The sequence below is a fragment of the Amblyraja radiata genome, chromosome 19 (genome assembly GCF_010909765.2).
Source record: "Amblyraja radiata isolate CabotCenter1 chromosome 19, sAmbRad1.1.pri, whole genome shotgun sequence".
Taxonomy (NCBI): Eukaryota; Metazoa; Chordata; class Chondrichthyes; order Rajiformes; family Rajidae; genus Amblyraja; species Amblyraja radiata.
The window spans coordinates 21306283-21326495 of NC_045974.1; the positions used below are offsets into that span (position 1 = coordinate 21306283).

General features: G+C 41.0%; 1 protein-coding gene across 8 annotated transcripts in view; it reads left to right on the forward strand.

The window, feature by feature from the left end:
* ppp1r12a (protein phosphatase 1 regulatory subunit 12A) overlaps nucleotides 1-20213 on the forward strand; it is a 128969-nt gene that overhangs the window by 34851 nt on the left and 73905 nt on the right. For all 8 annotated transcript variants that reach the window (XM_033037947.1, XM_033037949.1, XM_033037948.1 and 5 more), the window contains exons 2-3: nucleotides 5726-5856; nucleotides 16328-16446. In XM_033037947.1, the coding sequence (XP_032893838.1) occupies nucleotides 5726-5856; nucleotides 16328-16446 (250 nt within the window). The remainder of the gene's footprint in view (nucleotides 1-5725; nucleotides 5857-16327; nucleotides 16447-20213) is intronic.

The following is a 20213-nucleotide window of genomic DNA, read 5'->3' on the forward strand; positions in this document are numbered from 1 at the left end:
ACAATCTATGAAACTACTACTGGTTTGAGAATGCATTCTGAGTAAAGTTGTTAATTCCAATAAAGAACTATTATCTTAATCCATCTGCTGGTCAGCTATATACAATTTGAGTTATTTCTGTTTCATGTTAATCTATTTTTATGGTGAGAACCTATGTTATGGGCAGCATGTATTCATTATTTTTAACTGGTCATTTATTTTCCAAAACTACATATGCTAAAGTTCAGATTTTCCTATTCACAAACCAATTCATTTTTTTAACTGAGCATTATTTGTATGGGAGGTTTGAAGATGTGGGTTTTAGATAGGCGTCAGGCCATTCATTATCCGACAGTGTATAGAAACTTTTGTTAATTCCATTTGCACTTTAAATTTGATAATATCTGGTTGTAATACCATCTATCTGTGCAAGTAAATCCCACATCGGGAAGTGTACATCACATCTGGAAATAGCTGTCATTGGCTCAAGCTACAAATTAATTAAAAAATATAAGCTAAGCATTAAAAAATCACCTATAAATGCACTGTCATCTTTACAGTATGAGCCTTTCAAGAGAGGGCGTGTGATTAAATACAACCTTATTGATTTTGGTAAATATTGCACTTTAGACTTCTGTAAGTAGTGAAATAATGTAAAATATGTATAATAGCCTGGTTCTACCAATTATTAATCCATGGTGTCCACGTTACCCAAATATCTTTGGAGATATTCAATCAGAAAAATTGAATCCTTAAAATCCTATTTGCTCATGTTTAAAGCTTGTTGGATTTTACCACACAGCGTTTTCCATGTTAATACATGATCCATTATGACCAAGATCATTTTGTCTCGCCATGTTAAAACATACAGATTCTTTTGGACAGATTTATTTTTGCTTTGGAGGGGTTCACAAAGAGCAGCAGCTGATTATGCTGAGAATCCTTTAAACAAATTCCATCACTTGCTGGAATGGTTTGGAAGAGAATTTTTGCCTTGTTGAACCTTTTTGAAGCTTGTTTATTTTTTAATTTCATATTAAAGATTTAGAATCACATCAAGTTGAAACAGGGTTTTTAAGATTGGCAGGTTTGCATTCATCTGAAATCCTACTTCATTCTAATGTTGCCAGACTGCATCTTGTTTGACCTCATTCACTGAAACCCTTTCCTAGCCTTTGTTTTGGGTTTGAATATTCTCCCCCACTCCTTGCTGACGTTCCTAGTTTCACCTGTAAATCTGAGGTCTCACTTTCAATTAAAGATAATTATCTGAAGATAGACTCAAAATGCTGGAGCAACTCAGCAGGTCAGACAGCATCTCTGGAGAAAAGGAATAGGTGACGTTTCGGGCCGTGACCCTTCTTCAGATTGAGTGTCAGGGGAGAGGGAAACTAGAGATATGAAAAGGTACAGAACAAATCACAGCCGATTTCTAGGGGAGTGGGAATCATTTCCCTCTTCCCTGACTGTCTGAATGTCACCTGTTCCATTTCTCCAGAGATTTCAGCTTGACCAGCTGAGTTACTCGAGCATTTTGTGTCTATCTTTGATGTAAACCAACATCTGCAGTTCATTCCTACACAAGCAGATATCTGGAATAGACGGGTTGTCTTCTGAGGAGAGGTTGGCTGGTCTGTTTGTATATACTGGAATAAAGAGCGAGAGATGAAGATAGAAGATAAAAGATCCAGAGGGGTCTTGACAAGATGGATGTGGAGAACTTTGTGGTAGAATTGAGAACTTACGAGTCACTGTTTAAAAAAAACAAGTTTTGCCACAGAATAAAATGGAGCGTTATTGAAGGAATTCAATTGGTTACATTAAAAAAATGGTGTCATGAATTTTGAAAAAAAGTAGTGAAATCAGTTTCCGAAAGTTATAATCTCCTTTAAAAATGGCAACGCTTGTAATTCTAATTATCAATTTGAAATAAATGTTTATATTTCGGTCAGTATGTACTTGAGGTCTGCTCTAACTTCTGAAATTTGGGAACACAATTTTAGAAGATTGAGGGGGGATCTTATAGAAACTTACAAAATTCTTAAGGGGTTGGACAGGCTAGATGCAGGAAGATTGTTCCCGATGTTGGGGAAGTCCAGAGCAAGGGGTCACAGTTTAAGGATAAGGGGGAAATCTTTTAGGACCGAGATGAGAAAAACATTTTTCACACAGAGTGGTGAATCTCTGGAATTCTCTGCCACAGAAGGTAGTTGAGGCCAGTTCATTGGCTATATTTAAGAGGGAGTTAGATGTGGCCCTTGTGGCTAAAGGGATCAGGGGGTATGGAGAGAAGGCAGGTACAGGATACTGAGTTGGATGATCAGCCATGATCGTATTGAATGGCGCAGGCTCGAAGGGCCGAATGGCCTACTCCTGCACCTATTTTCTATGTTTCTATGTTAACAGAGATTTGTTAAATTTAAGAAATGGTTCATTTCGGAAAGCCACCAAGAGCCACCTGGAGAAAACAACTAAGTGGCGTTTTAATTCAGGCTTCTCAGCCAATTAAATAACTGTTACAGCTTTGTTTACAGTTCAGCCACACTAAGAGCAAATTTGTGAGAGTGGAACTAATTTTTAATGCGAGAAGTTCAAGTTAAAGCTGCCTTTCCCGTGATATTTCTATTGTCAAAGCTGGTCAAGGACTGTAAGTATAATTTGGAGCTATGCATTGCATTCTAGGAAAGGTTGGAAGACTTGTATGTTGCTTGATCTTGTCTATAGACAATTCTCAGGTTCTTAGTGTGGAAAAGCTTGAAAAATAATTTCCACGAGGAACATATTGAATTGAATAAATTTTATAAGCCAAATATGTATAAATACATGGAATTTGCTTTGGTGATTTTCTCGCAAGTAACAACACGATATACAGTAGACAATTAAAAATAAAACTTTATAATTTAAACATGTGAAGAATGAAATAAAATACCAAAACAAATGGAGGCTATAGACTTTTGGCTGTTGAGTAGAGCTACTGCTCGTGGGGAAAAAAGCCGTTTTTATGTCTGGCTGTGGCGTCTTTGACAGTCCGGAGTCACCTTCCAGAGGGAAGTGCTTCAAAGCGTTTGTGACTAGGGTGAGAGGAATCAGAGATGATCTTACCTGGTCTCTTCCTGGCCCTTGCAGTGTACAGTTTGTCGATGGGGGGGGAAGGTTGCAGCCAACAACCTTCTCGGCCGATCGAACGATGCAGCCTCTGGATGTCGTGCTTGGTGGCTGAGACAAACCAGACCATGATGGAGAAGGCGAGGACAGACTCTATGATGGCAGTATAAAACTGGGCCAATATTGCCTATGGCAGATTGTGTTTTCTCAGCTGCCGCAGGAAGTACATCCTCTGTTGGGTCTTTTTGACTGTTGAGTTGATGGTGGCCCCCCATTTAAGGTCCCTGGAGATGATGGTTCCAAGGAACTTAAATGCCTCCACAGATGTGACTGCGGTGTTGTTGATGGTGAGTGGGACTCCTAAAGTCTACAACTAATTCCACCGTCTTAAGAGCATTGAGCTCCATGTTGTTACGAAGGCACCAGGACACCAGCTGCATCTCTTCCTGTCTGTAGGCAGATTCCTCCCCATCCTGGATCAGTCCAATCAGGGTTGTGTCGTCCGCAAACTTGAGAAACTTGACAGAGGAGTCTGTGGAGGTGCAGTCGTTGGTGTAGAGAGAGTAAAGGAGAGGGGAGAGTATGCAGCCTTGTGGTGCTCCTATGCAGAGGGTCTGCAGGTCCGAGATGTGCTTTCCCAGCCTCACATTCTGCTTCCTGTCTGTCAGGATGTTGGTGATCCACTGACTGAGTGGTTCAGGCACAGTCAACTTGGAGAGTTTGGAGTGTAGTAGATCTGGCACAATGGTGTTGTATGCAGTGCTAAAATCCGTAAACAAAATCCTTGCATAGGTCCCCTGGCGATCTAGGTGCTGGAGGATGTAGTGCAGGCCGAGGTTGACTGCGTCATCCACTGATCTATTTCCCCGGGATGCAAACTGCAGGGGGACCACTTGAGATATTTTTCAGGTGAGCCGGCACAAGTCTTTTAAAGGTCTTCATGATTACAGATGTCAGTGCGACAGGCATGTAGTCATTAAGACCAGTAATCTTTGGCTTTTTGGGTAGGGGAACAGTAGTGGAGACTTTGAAGCAGGCAGGGACAGTGCAGGTTTACAGGGACCGATTGAAAATGTCTGTGTAGACTGGTGCTAGTTTGGCACAGAGCTTGATCTTTGACTCTGCTCTTGGGGTTGACAAATCCCTGGGAAAACAGAATAGGAGACCGCCATTATACTACCATGGTTACTTCTCCTATCCGCCTATTGTCTGCCTATCGGCCTTTCTCCCCCTTCTTCCCCATCTGCTTATCCATCTCCCTACATCTCTCAATCCGCTTTTTGGTCTCCCACCTGTTATCCTTCCCTTCTTCTCTGTCCACCTGTTGGTGATCCTCAGTCTCTGATCGGTTTGCCTTGGTTACCGTACTAAAGTATGACAGTGGCATCTGTACCTATAGTAAAATGAGAACTAAATATTTACATTTGACAATTTGAAACATTTTGAGTGTTGAATATAGTCTTGCTCCCTTTTTTCTATTGCAGCGTTTTCTATCCCAAATAGAACCGATTTACAAAACTTTGCAATACAAATCTCACTCCACTCACTAGATTGAGTTATTTTTGTAGGATGCGTCATGGCACTGCTTTTTCTCAAATAGCTTGGCAAAACCTTTTCTCTGAAGAGTGTTTGTGCAAGTTGAATGATAATGACCATTAACTGTTTTGAATATCCTTAAGATCCTGACTACTGTTTCGTAAAGATTATTCGTGTTGTGCAATGCCATGAACTAAAATATGAATTGATATAATTAATACATCCTTCAATTAATCCACTGCTTTATATTCGTGGTTTATTAACTGAACAAACCTAGTTGGGAATATAATTTCTCATTATTGTAGCACTTTATCTCATTTTAACGTATTTTGAGGGGAATGGAGAAATATTTTAGATTTTTTTCAAACAGTTGCTGAGTTATTTGGTTCCAGTGACCACCAAGTCCAAAAGAAAATACTGACCCATGAGCAATTCCAATGTGAAGGTTCGACATTTGAAATCTACTGTCTTGCCTTGTGAATGTGAAACATTTTATCTTATTTTTCAGCTTTCAAAACCAATTTACAAGTAAAGGCACAAGGTGCTGGAGTAACTCAGTGGGTCAGGCAATATCTCAGGAGATTATGGATAGAAGATGTTTTGGGTTATGACCCTTCTTCAGACCCGACCCGAAACGTCACCTAGCCATGTTCTCCAAAGATGCTGACTGACCCACTAAATTACTCCAGCGCTTTGTCTTATTTTGTAAATAAGCATCTTGCGGTTCTTTGTGTCTAAACATTTACAAAGCTTTGATCATTTATTCATTACTGTTCCTTCTCCATTTGGAAATATGGGTTAAAGTTAGAGGAGCTGGAATGTGAAAAATTAGGGCTGCAAATCTGAGATTGGTATTTTAAAATTAATATATGCATGATCTGACTCCTGGATTCAAAATATTGGCAAGCAAACTAAATAACTGAGGGGGGAATGCAGTTTCTCTACCAAGACCACAGTTACCAAACTAATACCATGTTTACTTAGTTTATGAAGAGCATGTGGTGTTGTTTAAGAGGGAGTATTTTTGTAAGTTGGTGTGCTTAAATTTGTTTGACTTTGCCATCTATAGTAAATATTGAGACAGTTTTTTTCATATCTTTTGTAGGCATGTATAGATGATAATTTGGATATGGTGAAATTCCTAGTGGAACACTCTGCAAATATTAACCAGCCAGATAATGAAGGTTGGATACCACTACACGCAGCTGCCTCTTGTGGATATACCGATATAGCACTGTAAGTACCGGCCATTCCGGCTTTAAACTTGCTTCACATTTAAAAAAAATGTCATATGGTATTATAAAAATCTGACCGAGAGGCAAACCTTGAACCAAATGTGGAAACGATTGTAAAGTGCGATGGGAGCTTCACCTCAACTACTGTATCCGCTGTTCCAGGTGTCAACTTCTCTACATCGGCGAGACCAAGCGCAGGCTCGGCGATCGTTTCACTGAACACCTCCGCTCAGTCCGTCTTAACCTACCTGATCTCCCGGTGGCTCAGCACTTCAACTCCCCCTCCCATTCCTAATCTGACATTTCTGTCCTGGGCCTCCTCCATTGTCAGTGTGAGGCCCAGTGCAAATTGGAGGAACAGCACCTCATATTTCGCTTAGGTAGTTTACATCCCAGCGGTATGAACATTGACTTCTCTAACTTCAAGTAACCCTTGCTTTCCCTCTCTATCCTATCTCCCTTCCCAGTTCTCTCACCAGTCTTACTGTGTCCAACTACATTCTTTCTTTGTCCCGCCCAATCCCCTGACATCAGTCTGAACAAGGGTCTCGACCCGAAACATCACCCATTCCTTTTCTCCAGAGATACTGCCTCACCCGCTGTGTTACTCCAGTCTACCTTCGATTTAAACCAGCATCAGCATTTCTTTCTCACACATTAATTTTCTGTATTCAGTCGCCATTACTTGTATCAAATAATTGCCCATTTCATTTAATTTCTGGGATCCAGGCATCAACAGAATAGTTAACGTTGATTGCCCATCCCTAATTTATCTTGATAAGATGCTGGCTGAGAAGCTCCGAAGTCCGTCTGGTGAAGGTGTTCCCACACTGCTGTTGGTGACAGAGTTTCAGGATTTTGCCCCGTACCAACACTGGAACACTGATACATATCCAGGGCAGGAGGGTGTATGCTACCATGTTGCTGAAACCCCTTTCCACAATGGATCAGGCCACACGTTATTAAAATGGTGACTTATTTCATTAACCCAAAGTATACACTCAGTCCTTGTAGTGGGATTTGCATCAGGTGTTTCTGGTTCTCATTAAATTAACACTGACTCAAGGTGACGTAGAAATTTAAGTGGCTCTCAAACCCAACTTAAACTGGAATTCACTAGTTCCATAACTTATGTAATAATAGGCAAAATAACAAGGCAAATGGAATTCACTTTCATCAAATTTGAGAAAATAAGTTTCAGTGATCTTGTAAAAGTGCAAGCAAGCATTAAGCGCTGAGTATCCAACACTTACCAGCCTATAAAAGGAAATGAAGTCACAAGAATCCCACAGGAGTTCAAAATTGTAATCAATATTCAGGCTGGCGGGATTTTGTTCACCATACATCTCAGACACTTCTCAAAGCAGCCACTATTTATAGCCTACCCAACGACTTCACATTGAGCTTTCCACAGGAAATTTCAGGAATGTCCTTCAATAATTTCATCATAATGTGTCTTATGGGATGGACTTCTTCAAACCATGCTAGTAAAATACAAATGTTATTCACATCATTTAATGTTTGGAAGGAACCATGCCAAGTTGCACAAATCTTAAAACCATGTTTACACACTAATGAATTAATCAATGCCTCTGGTCACCATTGACCAGAAACTCAACTGGACTAGCCGCAAAAAAGATGGAAGGCTGAGCATCCTGCAATTAATTACTCTTCCCCTTCATACCAGTCAATCCTCTACCTAAAAAGGCACAGGTCAGCACTTCCCTGGATGAGCATAGCTCCAGCAATGCTTGCGGGCTCATTAATATCTTGGATAAAATTGCCCACCTTGCAGGTACACCATCCACCAAATATTAATTGCCTTCACCACAGAGCTCTGCAGCTTCAATATATACCATTCTTTATCGGACTTCACTGTTATATCTTGCACTAAATGGTGTACCCTTTATCTGTGCACTGTGGATGGCTTGATTGTATACATGAATAGTCGATAATTTGACTGGATAGCACACGAACAAAAACATTTAAAAAAAATCAGAAGGAAAAAGGCAGAAGAATCCTAGTCTTGTAAAGGCAAAAGATTTCAATGTTTAAATTGTAGATGGATTGGTTTCATGGTGAACAATGAAAGTATTAAGCTTGGTGTTCTCTTTTTATTAATTTAAAAAAAAAAATATATATTTTAATATTTATTTCGAACAGAATAAAAGAATAAAAAGCAAGTGTGAAACAGCATACAAAAAACAAAACAAAAATATTTATAAAGTGCCATAAACAATATCTATAAATAAATGAAATTGTATGTGTCCGAAAAGGAACAGGAAGAAGACAAAGCTTATTAATTCCCACCCCTTATTCAACTGCTTGTAATTATCTTATACAAATTTAGCAGCTATATGTACACCATATGTACACCAGCCACTATATGTACACCAAATTATTTACATTTAAACACTAATCAAATATTTACAATGCCATACAAAATAGAAAAAAAGAAAAAGAAAAGAAAAAACCCTCATATACTATACAGTATCTTAGTCATATATACAACCCATCACTCTATAATCACCCTCCCCAATACAATCAGTATAACAAATATCCCACTCACAATCACCTATCCTCATCCCAATATCCTTTTAAACAAGTGTTTTTGTACATCTTTTTAAACTGAATTAAGTTTTATCTCCTGTTCCAGACCATTCCACAAATTCACACCACAGATTGCTATGCACATACTTTTAAGAGTTGTTCTGACATTTAGTTTTTTTAAATTATGTTCCCCTCTCAAATTATACCCACCCTGTCTTTCCATAAACAGTTTTTGTATATTTTTTGGAAGTAAATTATTTCTTGCTTTGTACATGAATAAGTTGCAATCGTCTCCATTGGCAAGATCCACATTATTGACAACGTGGATCTGGCCAATGGAACAGATTGCAACATACATTTCTGTGTAACAGGTGAAGCAGGACTCGAGAGGTTTGTGATAATCATCTGATTGTCTTTCTTTGATATACAGTAGGGGGAACCTTGCACAAAGATATGCCTTTTCTTGTTTTAAAAGAGCAGAAACATTTTAAAAGCAGGAAATATTTGAAGGGTGGGAGCCAAGGCTATGTAAATAGTCTGGATAGGTCACACACATCATATATGTAGTTATGTTGGTGAATATTGTGGGATAAATAATGGTGACGTGGGAAGAATTTCTGTGTTTTAAATAGTGACCTAGAATTATTTTTATATTTTTGTGTGAAATGCAGTTTGTGTGAAAGATTTTACCCTGGAAATGAAATAGCGCGAGGAAGTAGCTGAGGCAGGTACAAATAGCAACATTTAACATATGGGTATTCCACAAGGTCCAATTCACCTCAATGAAGGACTTTGTCTATAGAACTGATGAGCTACATGAGATACAATGCTGTGAACTCTATTCTGAACTTTGTATTTTCCCCTTTGCTCTATCTTTTGCACTTGAGTTTGACGTGATTGTATTTACGTATACTATATCTGAATGGATAGCATGAAATATAGCAGACTGAGCAAAGCTTTACACTGTACCTCAGCGCATGTGACAATAAACCTAAACATTTGGGAAGGTAGTGTTGAGGCTAAGGCAGAATCCTCCATGATCTTAACTGCAAAGCCGGCTCGAAGGGCCAGCTGGTCTGCTGCTTGTTCTGCTGTAGTGCATAAATGCATCACCTTAGAACATAAGACCACAGAACAGTAAGGACCCGGGGGAGGGCTTCTGCTCCCCAATGCCTCAACATCCTTCCTGTAATGGGCGATCAAAAATGCACTCAATAACTGCCTAACCAAGTGTTCTACACCTATAACATAACTTTCTGACATTTTTATTCGATGCCCAATAAATGAAGGCAGATATGCAATATTCTTTCTAGACCACCGTATCTCATTCTGTTGCCACTTTCTGAGAGCAGTGGATTTGGATCCCAAGATCTCTCTACACATAAATGGTCTTAAGGTCCTACTATATATATTCCCCTTACATTTGCCCTTCCATCGGACAACAGCTTAAATTCCATCTGCCCTTATCTGTGACTGATCTATATCTTGCTGTATTTTTTGAGAATCTTTTTACTCTCCACAACTGCCAATTTTTGTGATGTCTGCACAATTACTAATCAGGCCATCTACATTTTTGTCGTAGTTATTTTTATATATATATATATAATATATCACTTCAGGATTACTGTTCAGCAGCTGCAGGCTCTTGCAAATTGTTTCCTAATGTTGTATTTAAAAGTCCAATGGTCTACATTTATGGCTCTGCTAGGAGTTAGCAACATAAACCTGATGCCGCGATATGTATTTGGAGCAAACTAGATTCCTTAAAACAGCTATCTTTTCTGCATGTTTCATGTTGCCTGTGATGTAATGAAGAATGGACTAACTCTGAAAATGACAACCATAATAGGCCTTTGGTTGTTCTAACTTGGAACTAAGCCAGCTCACAACCTTTTAAGCATTGGCAGAAGATTTTTTTTTAACCCAGGGAACCTCTCTTGACTTAGGGCAGATGCTTACAGACCCAATAAATTATTTTGGCCTACAAAATAACATGACTAAAGTTTTTAAATGTTTTAATCGCACCCCTTAAATAGATGACAACTAGTTATATTGTAAGTGTGAGGTCACAGAGCATTATCAATTGGGGGAAACTGATACTAAAAGGCAAATGCTAGGAAGCCAAATGTTCAGTATATTATGAGCAGATCAGGCAGTATCTGTGGAAGGGGAACATCTAACTGACCACCAGCCCTGAAGTATTCAGTGCATTTACTTATGCTGCCAAAGTATTTCAACTGCTTTAATTGTGAGTGAAACTGGCTCTTTTTTAAAAAATCATATAACAACATATAACATATAACAATTACAGCACGGAAACAGGCCATCTCGGCCCTACAAGTCCGTGCCGAACAACTTTTTTCCCCTTAGTCCCACCTGCCTGCACTCATACCATAACCCTCCATTCCCTTCTCATCCATATGCCTATCCAATTTATTTTTAAATGATACCAACGAACCTGCCTCCACCACTTCCACTGGAAGCTCATTCCACACCGCTACCAATCTCTGAGTAAAGAAGTTCCCCCTCATGTTACCCCTAAACTTCTGTCCCTTAATTCTGAAGTCATGTCCTCTTGTTTGAATCTTTCCTATTCTCAAAGGAAAAAGCTTGTCCACATCAACTCTGTCTATCCCTCTCATCATTTTAAAGACCTCTATCAAGTCCCCCCTTAACCTTCTGCGCTCCAGAGAATAAAGACCTAACTTATTCAACCTATCTCTGTAACTTAGTTGTTGAAACCCAGGCAACATTCTAGTAAATCTCCTCTGTACTCTCTCTATTTTGTTGACATCCTTCCTATAATTGGGCGACCAAAATTGTACACCATACTCCAGATTTGGTCTCACCAATGCCTTGTACAGTTTTAACATTACATCCCAGCTTCTATACTCAATGCTCTGATTTATAAAGGCTAGCATACCAAAAGCTTTCTTTACCACCCTATCTATATGAGATTCCACCTTCAAGGAACTATGCACGGTTATTCCCAGATCCCGCTGTTCAACTGTATTCTTCAATTCCCTACCATATACCATGTACGTCCTATTTTGATTTGTCCTGCCAAGGTGTAGCACCTCACATTTATCAGCATTAAACTCCATCTGCCATCTTTCAGCCCATTTTTCCAAATGGCCTAAATCACTCTGTAGACTCTGGAAATCCTCTTCATTATCCACAACACCCCCTATCTTGGTATCATCTGCATACTTACCAATCCAATTTACCACACCTTCATCCAGATCATTGATGTACATGACAAACAACAAAGGACCCAACACAGATCCCTGAGGCACCCCACTAGTCACCTGCCTCCAACCCGACAAACAGCCATCCACCATTACCCTCTGGCTTCTCCCATTCAGCCACTGTTGAATCCATCTTGCTCAATTTTATCCTTAGTCAAATAGCATGGAAGCAGGCCATTCAGCCCAACTATTCTGACCAAGATGCCCAATTTCAACAAACCCCATTTTCCCGCATATACCACTCAGGGGCTCTGTGCCGCCTGTGATCTGAATAAGCGAGTTCGGTAGTCCGACTGCGCATGCCCAGATCATAGGTCACTCGCAATAAACATTCTCGGCAGCTGTGCTGCTGCATGTATACAGACCTGCATTTCAGCCGTAGTCAGGATCGAACCCGGGGTCTCTGGCGCTGCAAGCAATGTTGAATTGCTTCTTGACTGTCCCTGTACCCTCCCGAGTGTCCCATCCATGTCCGGGGGCGGCTGGAGACCCTGGACTGACACAACACCAGCCCAGAGCAGTGGTGGCCCAGGCTTACAGCCTGCGCAGAGAAGAATACATGCAGCAGCACAGTTGCGGAGAATGTTATCACAGGTGACCTTTTACAAATCCCATGATTCCTTGCGTTTTTCAGAATACCGAACTCTCTTATTACAGAAATCCAACTTTATGCAATTTTCCCCCATGCAGTTTCAAATAATTTTTCGAGCTAGTATTAATATTATTTCATGTTGTTCATTAAAACTGAGATAAGCACATTGCATTAGATTAAGTATGGGTGATTTTTGGGTGGTAATTCAATGAAATGTAAGAATTATAGCAAGTGCATGCAGAGTGACACGATATGGATAACCGCAGAAAGTGAACGTTTTTCTCTTGGAAATAAATCGTCTCAGGAGATTCTCGGGAACGGAGCCCTTGTATAACCCAGCCTGCATTGATAAATATTGTATTATGTTCAAAGAATTGTCCTAAAATCACTATGTGAAAGAATAATGGCGCAGCGCTAGAGTTGCTGCCTTATAGTGCCAGTGATCCCAGTTCGATCCTGACTAAGGGTGCTGTCTCTAAGGAGTTTGCACGTTCTACCTGTGATCACTTGGGTTTTCTCCGGGTGCTCTGGTTTTCATCGACACTCTAAAGATGTATAGGTTTGTAGGTTAATGGGCTTTGGTAAAATTGTAAATTGTCCCTAGTTTGTTTCCGATAGTGCTAATGTATGGGTGATTACTGGTCATTGTAGACTTGGTGGGCCGAAGGAATTTGCCAAACAAGTTGCTAGTAATCTGACTTCTGTAGTAGGTTCAAAGATTCTTTGATTGATATGTGCAGATGCAGTGTACTGTGGTTTTATTTTCTCCCTGTACTGTTGTTCTCTAAGTTCTTAGTCTTTGTACCTCCTGTAAAGTACAGGTCCACCACTGATTTTCTGACAACTGGTGGTCCAGCACCTCCTTTAGACCGGACAAATTAGGAGAGCACACTTGAAATCCTCCCAGAAGTACCCCTGAAAATGTGGTGCCTAAGCCGGGTGAGGCGACTGATCTCAACCTCATCGGGACTTCCTTGGCTGATCGGTAGGTCAAATCTGCCCCCTGGGGTTAGAGTTTTGGAACTCCGGGCGGCCTGAGCTGGCTGAACCATTTGCATAGTCGACTTCTACGGCTGACTTTGCGGGCCAGAATCTCGGCCTCCTGGCGTCCTAGATGGACCGTTCCAGTACCATTGGACTACCTTCGGAGGCCGTGACCTCTGATGATCTGGCAGAACAAAACCAAGGGTGCTGGAAAATGTTCCTGATGTTGGGGGAGCCCAGAACCAGGGGCCACAGTTTAAGAGTAAGGGGTAAGCTATTTAGAACGGAGACGAGGAAACACTTTTTCTCACAGAGAGTTGTTTGTCTGTGGAATTCTCTGCCTCAGAGGGCAGTGGAGACCGGTTCGCTGGATACTTTTACGAGATAGCTAGATAGGGCTCTTAAAGTTAGCGGAGTCAGGGGATATGGGGAGAAGGCAGGAACGGGGTACTGATTGTGGATGATCAGCCATGATCACATTGAATGGCGGTGCTGGATCGAAGGGCCAAATGGCCTACTCCTGCACCTATTATCTATTGGCTATTGAAAAGCAGCGGTGGACCTGTTTTCATGTTTATTAGGTGGGAGATTGACGTTGGAGTGGGTGCAGATATTAAGACAGGTTTGTGAACGTACTATACAAGGACATATTTTGGATGTGTGCATGGGAGCAGCTGTGGTGGCGAATCATTTGGACACTGATCTCAACCTTACTGGCTATTAAAACCTGTTGCAGGAGCTTAGATTAGTGACCTTTTGAAGGGCAGAGAGGATAATGACATTCACTGTCGTGCATGTGTTGACTGAATTGTTGATAAGATGGAAGAAAAGAAAATGACTACTCAAGGGTTATTAGTCAGGTATGCAGCTTCAGATGTCCCGCTGAATAGTTTTGAGAAGTTTATTAGGATCTGTATTTTTGGGCCAGTTACCATGGTACTTCTGTCGATTTAATAGTATCCCCAAGTGTCATCCACAAAGACAATCTCTAGGAGAGGTTTTTGTGCTGTGGCAGAATGTAGACAGGAGCCTGGGGAGGTGTGATATTTAAAAATTTTGTTACATAAATGACTGAGCTGTTACATACATGACTCAGTTAATTTACTTTCAATTTGTTGTATTAAGACAGTGGCACACATTTGTAGAGCACCAAACAAAAGTGTAGATGGGATCTTTAAATGTGCTCTTATGGTACAGTTCTCTTTCAGTATTGAAGTTGTCAGTGATTGGCATCACGTTTTGTCTGCCTTATTTTGTAACGTCTTTCTGTGTTACGGAAACAAAGCTGGAGCACTTCACCCTAATTGTGTACAGTAATTGGGTGCGCCAGCTGCCAGCATTAAAAATAATATAGCCACAAAATGCTGGAGTAACTTAGCGGGACAGGCAGCATCTCCGGATAGAAGGAATGGGCGATGTTTCGGGTCGAGACCTTTGTTCAGAATAATATAATTGTAAGTGTTTAAGCTCTAGGTCAAATTTCTTTAGTCAGAGAGTAGTGAATCTGTGGAATTCATTGTCACAGACGGCTGTGGAGGCGGTCAATGGATAACTTTACGGTGGAGATTGACATGATTGAATGGCGGAGTAGACTTGATGGGTTAAATGGTCTCATTCTGCTCCTATAACTTATGAATTTATGAAAAATCACTGTTATTGGCAATTCCATTGAGATTTAAGTTCCCGCAGAACATTGCATTGTTGCGAAGAAGTAATCTGAAATGCTCACGAATGAAGTGTAGAAGTAGTGTGGTGACACTGGATACATGATTAAAAATAGATTGGCTGTTCCAACAGCTAATGAAATTGGTTAGGTTTGTCATTACAGTGAAGTGTAGGAAATATGATGGACAGCTGGCCTGCAGCAGTTTCCCACAGTCATATGACTGACAAGATAATTTGTTTATAGTGTTGTCAGAGAAAGAGATAAATATTGGCACGAACAAACGATAACTATTTTAATAGTGTCATGAGATTTTTCGCATCCTGTTGAGAAAGCAAAGGTCCTTGGTGTAATGTCTTATCCACAGGGGTGGCATGGTGTAGCAGTTACCTGGCACGTTAGTCCAGTGACTTAAAGACAGTGTTGTCATCTGAGCCATAACTGTAAAGGCTTGATGCCAAGTTGCAAACCTGGTCATATATAATTTGCAATGGGTTAATTTCTTCAATTTGAATTCAGGCAAGATTATTGGTCAATACAAAATTGAGTGTTGTCCAAGGGGACAGATTTTGAGGGAAGAGAAAATAACAAGGGGGGGAAATAAAAAGAAACCAAGCGCTGGAGTAACTTAGCAGGTCAGGCATCTCTGGAGAACATGGATAGGTGACGTTTTGGGTCGGGACCCTTTTTCAGCTTGATTGAAGGAACTGCAGATGTTGGTTTACACCAAAGATAGATACAAAATGCTGGAGTAACTCAGCAGGCTAGGCAACCTATCTGTGGGGAAAAAAGGATGGTTGACGTGACGGGACAGAATTGATGGGACTGGCGAGCGTTCTACCTTTCGGGCAATTTCCCCTGCAGCGTATTTTGTTGCTTGTTTTTCTTATCCTAACTCTTATCTCATCAGCCAAGGATTGCGAAAACTCGCCATTAAATGTAGCTTGTGTAGAAAGGGTGCTGATAAGAGATGAGCTGTAAAATAGTTCAGAGAACAGGTGTATCAGTGGGAAAGAAGCCATTATAGTGAAATCATAATATTAATGGATTAAGCTACATAAGAAAAGTATTTTGAGCAAAAGTATTTAAAGCAAAGGTGTGGCTGAAGCATGACCATGGGATGATTGGTGATGAATGTAATCAACTAAATGTACACTCTTAAAATTTTGATGTCATTATGAATAAAATGTAGTCTACTCTCCAAAACCAGGAAGCTAGCTTTACCATTTGAGATTCAATTTGTGTGTAAATGAAGATAATAGATTTACTCCAGAATTATGATTAGCTTTGCATTAATAGAAGCAATTTTCCTGCAACTTTTAACGTCTACTTTTAAAGTTAAACTTGGAGTGGGTCAAAACTTCAATAAAACATTTGGTTTTGATGGAAATGGGTGCAAACCACTAAAGAATTTATTTTAAACAACATTTTGCAGGTATTTAATTAGCCGTGGAGCAAATGTAGCTGCAGTCAACAGTGAAGGAGAGACTCCATTAGATATAGCTGAAGAGGAAGCCATGGAAGAACTCTTGCAGGAAGAGATTAGTAGGCAAGGTAAGAAAATGCACTATGTTGGAAACTGCGTCAGTATTTCTTTGTAACCTTCAATCAAAGCCAACTGTTGGAATTTGGGATGGTTTATACAGTTGAATAGTCTAATAACCTATAAATGCATTGTAACCAATCCTTCTGCAAGCTTTTTTTCCCTTGGAGATTTTTCCTTTTGAGAAATCTTTATCAGATTTGGTCCATTGAACAAATTTTCCAATGATTATCTTATTTGTCAAAGACACGAGAAAGCATCTGCTGGATAAGTTTCAGTTGATTTCTTTGGGGATTTGCATCAATTACATTTAATTCTGCTGTGATGTGTTGTAATTTAATTTTTGCCAGATTTTGAGCGTCTCAACATTTGGGAAGTTTCTGAAGCACAAATTGCAATGTTTTTATTTATTTCATTTCGTTTGTGATGTGTTATTTGTAAGGCAATCCAGAGTACTGAAAACCAGGTTCGCCAACTGGGCGCGGACATGAGAACGAATGCGGCAGACCAAATGCTATTATTTATGGGCAGAATTTCGATGAGAATGTCCATACACTGATTAGTAAATTTGCTGACAACACAGAAATTGGTTGAGTGTGGGATAGCAAAGAGAGTTGTGAAAGGATGCCGAGGGACATAGACCAGCTAGGATGGAGCTGTGGCAAATGACATTTAATCCAAACAGGTGTGAAGCAAGATAGACACAAAATGCTGGAGTAACTTATGGTGTTCAAGAAGGAACTGCAGATGCTGGAAGATCGAAGGTACACAAAAATGCTGGAGAAACTCAGCGGGTGCAGCAGCATCTATGGAGCGAAGGAAATAGGCGACGTTTCGGGCCGAAGAAGGGTTTCGGCCCGAAACGTCGCCTATTTCCTTCGCTCCATAGATGCTGCTGCACCCGCTGAGTTTCTCCAGCATTTTTGTGTACCTGCTGGAGTAACTTAGTTTGAAGAAGGGTTTCGACCCAAAACATCACCCATTCCTTCTATCCAAAGATGCTGCCTGTCCCGCCGAGTTACTCCATTTTATGCCTATCTGCGGTGTAAACCAGCTTCTGCAGTTCCTTCGTACAATGGTGTGAAGTAATATATTTTAGGGTTTTTTAAAGGAATACTTTATTGTCACATGTGACAAGGCACAGAAATTATTTGCTTGTCTACTCAACAACGTATGCAAATAGACACCAGATTAACGGCGCGAACATAGTTACAAAGTACCCCCCCCCCCCCCCCCCCCCCCCCCGTCGGTTCCTCCTTTGTTCCCTCCCATCCCCCCCACAGCAGTTCCCCCATGCTGGGTTGTTCATTGTTCTTCCCCCTCCCCCGCCTCACGTGGTCCTCCCACACCGGGCCCTCCATTGTTCTTCCCCCTCCCCCCTTCATGACAGTTCCTCCTCGCCCTCATCGACAGCCGCACACCCGGGTCAACCAAAAACTAAAGACTAATATAATTAATGATAGAGCCTCTTGGGACTATTGATGTGCAACAGGATCTTGTGGTGCAAGGTTTTCACTCCCTGAAAATGACAGCATTGATGGATAGGGTACTGAAGGAGGTCTTTAGCATATTTGCCTTGATAGGCTGAGGCATTGAGTTTGAGAATTGGGGTGTTGTATTGCATAAGAGGGCTGTATTTATAAGGAGGCATTGGATAAACCAAGTTTATTCTCATGGAATGTTAGGTTCTAGATGGTGACCACATGGAGGTTTCTATAACATTGATGGGCCCAGATAGTGCAGGCAGATAGGCAGTGTTATCGGGATATTTAAAATTAGATGGCCTAGGTTTAAGGTGAGAAGGGATAGATTTAAAGGAGACGAGACCTAGTGGGACAGATTTTCACACAGAAATTGATGGTTACCCAGAAGGGGCTGCCAGAGGTATTGTTGGCGGCAGATACATTTATAACGTGAGTTGGATAGAAATGGTGCAGAGGGATAGGAGCCTAATTGAGACCAAATGGGATTAGCACAGAAAGGTATCATGGCCAGTATGAATGAGTTGGGCCGAAGGGCCCTTACTGTGCTATGCATCTCTACAATTCTATGGTTGGAATTTACTTCACTCCCTTGTTCTTTAGCTTCCTTGGAAAACAAGAATATCATGAGGAATTTGGTCCATTAAATATATTTCCCAGCTTACATTGAAATTGCATTGCAAGGGAGGTCTCTAGTTCCTTTGCAGATGTGTTAGTACTTATGTCCCACCTGAACGATGAACCTCAGTGCTCCTGCCCTGACACTTCATCGTGTTCAGCCTTCCAACAAATCTGTCCATAAGTGGATGAATGAAGCGACCGGAGGAAAAGAAGGAAAATGAAAGTTGTTTATTTTCTCTATGGCCAGCTGCTTTGAAAACAACTATGTTCTGAATATTTGGCGAGCTTGCAAGCTTGTAGTTGTAATTGATCAATTTTCCAAATATGGACAAAATGCTGGAGTATCTCAGTGGGACAGGCACCATCTCTGGGGAGAAGGAATGGGTGATGTTTTGGGTCAAGACCCTTCTTCAGACCTCCCTGCTTCGGGCAATGCGTAACTCTGGAAAATGAGCTTGCCATTGGTCACTCTCCAAAAAAGGCATCACTTGGAGCAAAGTACTGAATCTCTTGTCTTTGAATATCAAAACTTTTCTTTCACAATGCCTGTTACTTGGCCGCAGTTAATTACACATTTCTGCCTATCCATCGTAATTTCAATCAACTTCTCCTTTAACTATGTTCGATTGAAAGCAATCCCAGTTACTGGAGTTTTCATTTCTGCATCAATCAACATTATAACAACAAAAAATCTTTCCCCTCGACCACAAAAATCAACTTTGGGCGTGGCAAAATTTGATCCAGATTAGCCGTTTAATTTTGACTAACACATTTATTCATTCCGTGTCATGTCAAGTCAACTATACTTGTCATGTACACATACGAGATGTACAGTGAAAAGAAAGTGGCAATGCCTCCTGGATTGTGCAAAACAAAAGAACAACAGAATAGAACAGGACGAGTATTTACATTAAAAAAAAAAGACACAATAATTACACCCCGGTGAGATCAGAGTTTACAGTCCTGATGGCCTGTGGGAAGAAACTCCGTCTCATCCTCTCTGTTTTCGCAGCGTGACAGTGGAGGCGCTTGTCTGACCGTAGCAGCTGGAACAGTCCGTTGCTGGGGTGGTAGGGGTCCTTCATGATCTTGCTGGCTCTGGATCTGCACCTCCTGGTGTATAGGTCCTGCAGTGGGGGGGGGAGAGTGTAGTTCCTATGGTGCGTTTGGCTGAACGCACTACTCTCTGCAGAGAGTAGTGCGTTCCTGTCCTGGGCAGAGCTGTTGCCAAACCAGATCGAGATGTTTCCGGTCAGGATACTTTCTACTGCACCAGAGTAGGATTGAAGGATTCTCAGAGAGACTCTGAATTTCCTCAGCTGCCTGAGGTAGTAAAAGCACTGCCTTGCCTTTCTCAACAGTTTGTGTTGTCCATGTCAGATCCTCTGTGATTTGGACTCCCAGGTATTTAAAGCTACTCATCCTATCCACAGTAGTCCCATCTATCCCCAGTGGCGTCTACGTCCTCGGTTGTTGTGCCCTTCTAAAGTCCACAATCCGCTCCTTAGTTTTAGTGACATTCAAGAGGAGGTTGTTGATCTGACACAAGAGTGCCAGGTCAGCTACCTCCTCCAGGTAGGGCTTCTCATCGTTATTGGAGATCAGGCCCACCACCACTCGATGATGGAGTTGGAGCTGAACCTGTCCACACAGTCATGTGTGTACAGCGAGTACAG